This window comes from Sphaeroforma arctica (genome assembly GCF_001186125.1).
Source record: "Sphaeroforma arctica JP610 unplaced genomic scaffold supercont1.615, whole genome shotgun sequence".
NCBI lineage: Eukaryota > Ichthyosporea > Ichthyophonida > Sphaeroforma > Sphaeroforma arctica.
This window is the reverse complement of record NW_014039943.1, coordinates 32,686-40,927: the sequence shown is the minus strand read 5'-3', so window position 1 is coordinate 40,927 and position 8,242 is coordinate 32,686. Positions and strand designations below refer to the sequence as shown.

At 46.8% G+C, this 8,242-nt stretch overlaps 2 protein-coding genes across 2 annotated transcripts; one reads left to right on the top strand and one right to left on the bottom strand.

Moving 5' to 3' along the window:
- Positions 1-416: 416 nt before the first annotated feature.
- SARC_07631 (hypothetical protein) lies at positions 417-842 on the top strand (the record flags this gene model as incomplete). Its single annotated transcript, XM_014298426.1, has 1 exon — positions 417-842. The coding sequence occupies one exon, from the start codon at positions 417-419 to the stop codon at positions 840-842; it is 426 nt and encodes a 141-aa protein (XP_014153901.1).
- A 381-nt stretch (positions 843-1,223) lies between these two features.
- On the bottom strand, positions 1,224-6,582 carry SARC_07630 (hypothetical protein). Its single transcript, XM_014298425.1, has 2 exons — positions 6,025-6,582; positions 1,224-5,273 (listed from the first exon to the last, which is right to left on the bottom strand). Exons 1-2 carry the CDS (start codon positions 6,410-6,412, stop codon positions 2,701-2,703), a joined length of 2,961 nt encoding a protein of 986 aa, XP_014153900.1. The 5' UTR covers positions 6,413-6,582; the 3' UTR covers positions 1,224-2,700.
- Positions 6,583-8,242: the final 1,660 nt, after the last annotated feature.

Genomic DNA, 8,242 nt, shown 5'->3' with positions numbered 1-8,242 from the left:
CACCAACATTGTTTTAAATCGGAGGTAACATGCTTGACATTACAGAGTTGTTCCAAGTTGAGCAGGCAAGATCTGTCAATTGCATGAAGAAGGAGGGCTTGCATAAATAATCTGAAATATGTCATTCAAATTGACAAATACACTCGAAGCCTTCAAGTGGAAGTCATCCCTGTCGGAACTCTATATCTTAAGGATTAATATAAACACAGTGTACATGTGACAACATTGAACAGATTACACACAACAGCACTAGCGAACAATCAACAATATGTCAGCTATCAGCCGTTCCCTTGCACTTGCCGTCGCAAGTCTTACAGTCCTCGACTTTCAAGTATGTGCCAGCAGCCACAAGAACAGTGTTCGCTACGACGACCCTATTGCTTGCAAAGAGGCTTATATTGATTGCGATCGCCACCATGAGCTCATTACACGGGAAAAATGCTGTGGCAAGGGGGACTACTGTGAGTCATGGGTTCCTGAATGTAGCAAACGCTCATGCTGTGGAAAGAAGCATTACGACGAACCCAAAAAATGCAGAGATGCGGACGTTTACAGCGGTCACGGATTTGAGTTATTGGACTGTTAGAAGTGCTGTGCAAAGGGATATGACTGCCAACCGGGGCTACCTGACCGTAATTCACACACTTGTTGTGAGAAGCGCAAACCATCGGGCCCACACGATCCTACAGGTAATTACTATAAGTGTGGAGATATATCATCTGACAAGTGCAAACATGGTTACAAGTACGACGCTGAATGCTGCCGGTACACTAACAAATGTGGTCACTATGCTTCAATCAAATGTGGTACTTCTCATTGCTGCAAGTAAGTTCAGGCTATAGTGGCAATACATACAGAAGCGCCTGCTGCCTATAGTATTGTAATGTATAGGAAATTAGATACAATAAAGAAATATTCACTTTGTACAATGTTCCTACGGGCTGATTGGCAATTCAACGCGAAAACTGAATAAAAACCGCTTCTGAACATAGTCGTATTGTTGCTCACGATCATCTTTAATATCATACATCGCGTGCGTATTAAAGTGACATATATTCGAAATTTCTTCAATGGTTAGGTAAAATGTGCCATCCAGTGTATTTGTGCAACAGTTCCTCACTTGATATTTGGTGATGATGGTTGTTAGGGTCATGGACTTACATTGCAGTAGGGGCATTCTCACGTGCACCCTTTAATTAACTACAATGCCTTACTTGTTATTTGGTGACGATGGTTGCTAAGGTTATGGACTTCCATTGCAGTAGGTATATTCTCGTGCACCCTTTATTTAACTACAATGCCCTAATTGTGATTTGGTGATGATGGTTGTAAGGGTTACAGACTTCCATTGCAGTAGTAGGTACATTCTCACGTGAACCCTTTATTTAACTACAAAGCTTTATTTGTTATTTGGTGATAGTGGTTGTAAGGGTTATTGACTTCCATTGCAGTAGGGGCATTCTCACGTGCAGCCTACATTTGGATACAATGCCTTACTTGCTATTTGGTGATGATGGTTGTTAGGGTTACGGACTTCCATTGCAGTAGGGGCATTTTCACGTGCAGTCTGCATTTGGATACAATGCCTTACTTGCTATTTGGCGACGATAGTTGTTAGAGTTACGTCTTCCATCGCCATAGGTATACATTCTCACATGCACCCTATATCTGGATATTATTCCTCACTTGATATTTGGTTGAAATGATGTCTATGCGCGCTTCCGCACACGGTCCGTGCATTCGTTTCTCGTGAACAGTTCGGGATATGTCGAGCTACAACGAGACCCCCAGACTCACTAACGGGTGCGTGGAAGTCAATTACGCATGAAAAGCATAGTGCACCACACTACAACGTCGTTCTCGTCTCTGTGCGAGCTATATACTATACAGCTGCAGAGATTGTGCACGTGCGAATCCATCTTTAATCCACGATAAAGGGCAAATCATTCATTCCAGGTATACGGCAATCCATGTATTCTACCTACCCACTCCCGCATGCCTGCCAAGCGACAGAGAACCAGTGACGCGTGTCTATCTACCAGCACAAATACAAGCGCACTGTAGGGCTGCCAGAGTTGCATACGCACTCACGCACACACGCGGACCACGGGACTGTGTAAGTCGATGCGTTAACACGCATAGAAGGTGACATGGGGAAGGATCCTTAGAACCAGCTACACGCACCTACAGACACAGATCCATCTCCCTACACAGTAGTGCCCATGCCTACCAGTCTGCTGTGTCACATGCACAATAAACCCACACGAGAGTGACCCCCCAATTGGAACGATATACAATACATTCTCCGCTGACTACGACCACTCGGGACACAGATCACAGTGTCGCTGCCGCGCCAACCCAACAACACGCCCCTGTGCTAAAACACGGCACATGCCACCAATCCACTCACGGTAGAGTATGAAGGCAATACAGGGCACGCTACGCTTAAATCGCTGCACATGCACTCTCTGGGCCAAACTGTAGAATTCATTCCCGGCGCACCCACGCTCAATCCGTCATGCTAAACATCAGTGCCACGTGGGAAATGGCGTGCGAATGACGCGCTAGCCTAACAACAGCCCCGCAATTAGGCACAACACAGCCCAGCCATGCATCTCATCTGCGCTCTACCACCACTACTCAGCTACACATAGCCACAGCGTGCCGCTTACACTCCCTCGTGTAGCCCTATGCCTGTGCTTAAAGGTCGGGCTTCGCCGCCACAGGCATACTATCGTCGCTGTCGTCATCCTCATCGCTCTCCTGCTCCTGCACCACAATCTCAGGCTGAGGGTGTCCAGGGCCCACGTGCACCGTCTCGGTGTGGGGCATCTCCCCAACCGCACTAGCCGCTCGCGAGACATCCACCGATCCACTCGCAACCTCTCCGCGTGTCGCAGCCACCGCAGCTTCCTGCACACGCACACCCGTGGGATCGTCCACGTCCATGTGCACGCTGTGCTCTGCACGCACCTGCTGTTCACCTGATGCTTGCTCATCCGCCACGCTGACTTGCGTAGCTGGCGCGTCTCCTGCGTGTGGGTCGCCATCACTTGTACCTTCCCTGCCCTCCTCGGCTATCCGTACGTGCTCAGCATGGTCACGTTCCTTATTATCCTGCTCTGTCCGTGCTTGCTCATCACGTTCCCGCTGCTTTGGCTCTGCACTTATCCTCGCCTGTTCATTGGCTATCCTGGCACGGGCCTGCGTCTCTCTCAGCGCTGCAGCCACGCGTGCCTGTGCATACGCTGCCATTTCTGCGGCATCGCCGCTCAATCCAACATTCTCGACAGCCCCATTAGCCTGTGCATCATCTGAGGTGGTGGTAGTAGCAATAGCAGTAGTAGTGGTGGTGGGTGCTTCTGCTGCCACTGGACTGCTGCTCTGCACCTCCGCTGTCTGCGCTGCGCTCGGCGTGTTGCTGTCGTCAGCGTGTCCATCCACGCTCTTTTCAGCGTGGCCCTCCTGTTGCGCATGTGCACCCCCCTTGGTTTGCTCGCGTGGCTGTTGGTGCTCGTGCCCATCTCCATATTTAGCACTCACCACCTGTACCTCTGTTTTCTCAACCGCGACGCCGTGCGCGTCGGTGTGTAGCTGTGTGTGTGAATTGTCCTGGCCGTGCGCGTGCTCGTAGACCACGTCTCCTTGTTCGGGTGCACCATTGTATGCGTGAGCGTCTGCATTATCCGGTACAAAACCGTCTTCGTGAGATTGGTCGTATGCATACCCATCCCCTTCTGCAAACTCCTCCGCAGCGGGCGCTTCATGCATCAGTGACTCCCGATAGGCGCGATATTGCTCTTCCTGTCCCGATATGAAAAACGGGATGTTGTCGATGTGGTTGATCCCGTTCTCCACGTGCAAACGCTGGTGAGGCGCCGTATCCACGCCATACTCAGCAAACAGCAACCGCAAACGTTCCTGCTCCCTATTATACGCTTCCGCCCGTTCATCTTCAACCGAAACGCTCAGTACATTTGCCGACGGATCACTATGGAGTGCCTGTGCGCGCGCGTCTGCATCACTGTCCGGTGCTTGATCGTTCCCTTGCGCTTGTTGTGCATATACGTCCTGTGGTTGTTGCGTGTTGTTGTGTGGTGCGTGTGCATCGCTTTGCGCACTCAGCGCAGTCATGAGCGGCGGCTGGGACATCCCCTTGCCATTGACCCGCATACGTTTGGTCGTGTGTGGGGAGGTGGTCGTGGTACTGGTAGTGGCTGTGCTGTGGGCCGGTGAGGTAGTCTGTCGGTTCAGATCCTCGCGCATAAACACATCCTCCACGTCTGTAACGTGCAGCTCTCTCTTACGCACCCCAGATAAACACGGCTTGGTCTGCACCCCGTCACCCAACGAAGCACGCCTGCGCGATCCCTGACTACCACTCTTCCCACTTTCACGCCCACGCTCGCTGTCTCGCTGTGGTGTGCCGTCGTCGTCATCGTCCAGCACAATCTTCACAGGCTCGGGCTGCTTGATAGCACGGTACGCCTTCAGCACCTCACCCGTGTCCACGTCAATGCAATCGACGATCTGCTCCTTGACCATCTTCTTCTCCAGCTTTTCCCTCGGAATATCTTTCTGCAGCAGCCCGGGTTTCGTGGCCGTTGCGTTCATGCCCTTCTTCGCAATCTCCGCGGTCATGGGCTCGTAGTTGCCATCCAGGATCATCTTGTTCACCATCCACCACTGCTCACGAATGTGGATGGTCAGCGTCTGGTCGGGCAGGTTGTGCTTGTGGCTGGTGTTGTACACGTGCCCCGCAAACTTCTCCTCGCGCTCAATCACCGCACCCTTGCCCACGCCCATCGCCAGACCCTTCTTCATAAACTTCTCCTCGTTGGGACGTCGGCGGTATGTGCCCGGGGTGTACGCTCCAGGCGCCACGTGGCGAGCCTTCCCTTTTTTTGCCTGTGTAAACTCCAGCATAATAGTACCCCACCCATCCGAGTTGGCCCGGCCCTGGGTGGTGTTCTCCCGCTTATCCACCGGCTCGTCAGAGATCTTGCGGAACTTAAACTGCGTGACCTTGGTCTTGCGTCCCTTCTGTTCCTGTACACGGCCCTCATATATACAGTCGTACTCGGTACAGACCGAGATCAGGTCGCCCATGGTGTTGCAGGCTTTGCCGTCGATATTTAGGTAGCAGATGATCTCTGAGGTGTCCCGCGTATGCTTGTCCAGCCCCAGACAGACAGCGCGTGAGTCTTCGCCATGTAATGGGGTCACACGCACCTGGAAGCATTGTCCTTCTGTCGCCTTCACATACCAGCCTGCTGTGATGTATATGTACATGTGCGTGCGATGTATATGTCAATTGCGTGTGGTGAAGATGCATGATGGGTGGGTATAATGTAATGTGCTTCAAAACTAATGAAAACGAATAAAGACAAACGAATTGAAACGAATAGAGACAAACGAAATAAAATGAATAAAGACAAATACTAGAGAATATAAAACGCATCACACTAAAGTAACTTCAACAGATACTACCTGTGACTATTCAGCATATCACAACAGAGAATTCACACATATTACAGCAGAAACTATTAAACACATCACACAACTAAATATATACATTTATACATACATACATACATAAATATAGACATAGATACATACATGCATATACTTATATATATAATACATCCCACCAGAAAATAGTAAACATATTTTACAATATACACACACACACACACACACACACATATATATATATATATATGTATATATATATATGTGTGTGTGCATATATAAATATATATATATATATATAAGTATGCGTGTATATATATAACATATATAGATCAATATATATATATATATATATATGCATATTTAAAAATGTATATGTATATGTCAATGTATATGTATATGTATATTAATATATATATATATAGTGTCTATTGAACACACCACACAAGAAACTATTCAACACATCAAACAGGAGACTATACAACACATCACACCAGAGACTTTTAAACATATCACACCAGCGATTACGCACACGCTGGTGTAGTCATATACCTTTGAGATCAGAAACGCCTAAAGATTTGCGGTGCTCCACGGCTGAAGGCGAGACATAGTACAGTGGCAACGGCGTGGGTTTCTGACGCTGATTTCTCAGTTCTGGATCGTTCGCGTCGGGAACAGCGTACAAGCCCATAGCATATCCCGACACAGAAGCACGTGCAAACCGTGTGCGATATTGAAGTACATCTCTCATTTTGTCCATTTCTGCAGTAGGAACGAATGCACGCGCGTCTTTGTGGTTCCACTCGTAGAGCGGCCCTTGATACTCATCCTCAGACGACCCGCTGGAAGAGGAGTCTGAATCACTAGACAGTTTGCTGCTTAGCTTTGGCCCAGGCCTACGCTCTCGAGTGCGCGATTGTGTGCACAATCGCGTCGTCATTATCTTATAAGTACAGTATGTTTATTGGCAATAGCACGTGCGTGCATTCATGCAGTTAGGATCGGAAGCGTGTGTATACGGGCTGGTGTGAGTGGCTTCGTGAGCGTATGTATATGTATGTACGTATGTCTGGATGTATGTACGCGTGTATGTATGCAAGAATTTGGACTGTCTTATAGCCATTTAAAAAAAGTCCGTCCTGCCATGGCAAGCTGACCTCATTACGTTTTACATTGTATAACGTATAAAGTCAGATATAAATATTCTACTTTACGCTAAACGTTTAATTTGGGTTGGTCCTGTATGCTTTATATAGGTGGAATATGTGGGGTCTAAAATAAAATATATATTGAGCGGCTACCTTTCTGTGTTGTCCTATGTTTATTCACAATAGGTCAGTCCCTTTCCATCTCATTCCTAACTTATACGTTATGACGTTAATATATCAAAACTTTATACCACTCAAAGTGGTGCGCGGGGTTTTTGGAGTAGAAAAAAGGGCGCCATCTAGAGTATACGTTCTGGCTAAAAGCGTTGGAACAATTTGTAAATACGTTTTCTATTTCTGTAACGTCGGGATTCTCTTCTATTGTTACTGAAGGTGTGGTAACATATTTGCCAGGTCGGATATAACGTATTTGTTTTCAAGAAACGGTTTACACGACTGACAGGAAGAGGCAGCAAAAACGACACCGCAGCGACCGCACTCGATTACTCGAATTTTTAATTACCGGAACACGAATGAGTATAACGGGACATAAACTGAAATGGGCATACAAATTCTGGCGCGTAATGAATGACGAAAAAGTGTCTCTCTCCCTCTCAGTCTCAGGACTCAACCATAGATACGAGAGAAGGCGAAACACTATTTATTTATGTTTTTGCTCTGGAAAGAGAGTCTCGCTCTAGAGAGAGAGTTATAGACTAAATACTATTTAACTAAATATTAAAAAAAAGACAGACTACATACTACTAAATAATAAATCGTGTGGACTGTGGAGTGACAATGTAGTGACTATTTAGTCTCACTCTCTCCTCTCGAACAGTGACGACTGATGAGTCTCGACTATGTATTTAGTACATATGTACCCGGGTAACCCGCCCCCGGGCTGTCCGGCACGGCTGGGCACTGTTGAGTATTGAGTGGTGTTGATTGTGGGGAGTTTATATGATTGTATGGGCAGAAGGAACCCAGCACCGCCTTCAACATAGGCATATTTCCATACGTATCAATAGATTCATAGTACATAGTGATTGATATTGTAGTCTATATATTATAATATTAGAGTATATATGATATATAAATATATAAATATATGTACACGTCTATTTTTACAGACTCTTTTCTACTCTAGTATAGTGAGTGGAGTATATACTACAGCATTCAGACATGCTACAGCGTGTCCTTTGCCCTATATAGTATATACTATTCATCTATTTAAGAATTGCCTAAATACCAATGAAACGATCGGCGATGGATGACGTATGCCGTTGCCTTTTAAAGCACTATTGTTGCTTTGATATACATATCTCAATTAATGCGAAGACGCTATTCGTTCAGTTTTCGTGGCAGGATATATCAACACATGTGGCTATGCTTATATGTTTATTCAGTTGTCCCAATGAATGCTTATAACGTGTGACGTGTGTCACTCGCACCGTAGCAACGTACATTTCTCATTTTTTTCTCGTGACACGCTAGTTTGTCTTCACGGCGGAATATGCAACACATAAGGACATAAGGCTTTCTATATGGCCTTTATATTCATACAGTTGTACTAATGGATGACTTATAATGTACATCATTACTCAAGTTTTGCTCGTGACACG

Excerpts from the sequence above, each read along its gene's own strand:
- SARC_07630 (XM_014298425.1), bottom strand. The coding sequence starts at position 6,412 with ATGACGACGCGATTGTGCACACAATCGCGCACTCGAGAGCGTAGGCCT. Across the intron at positions 5,274-6,024 it reads AGGCGTTTCTGATCTCAAAG|CAGGCTGGTATGTGAAGGCG; the intron begins GTATATGACTAC and ends TATACATCACAG.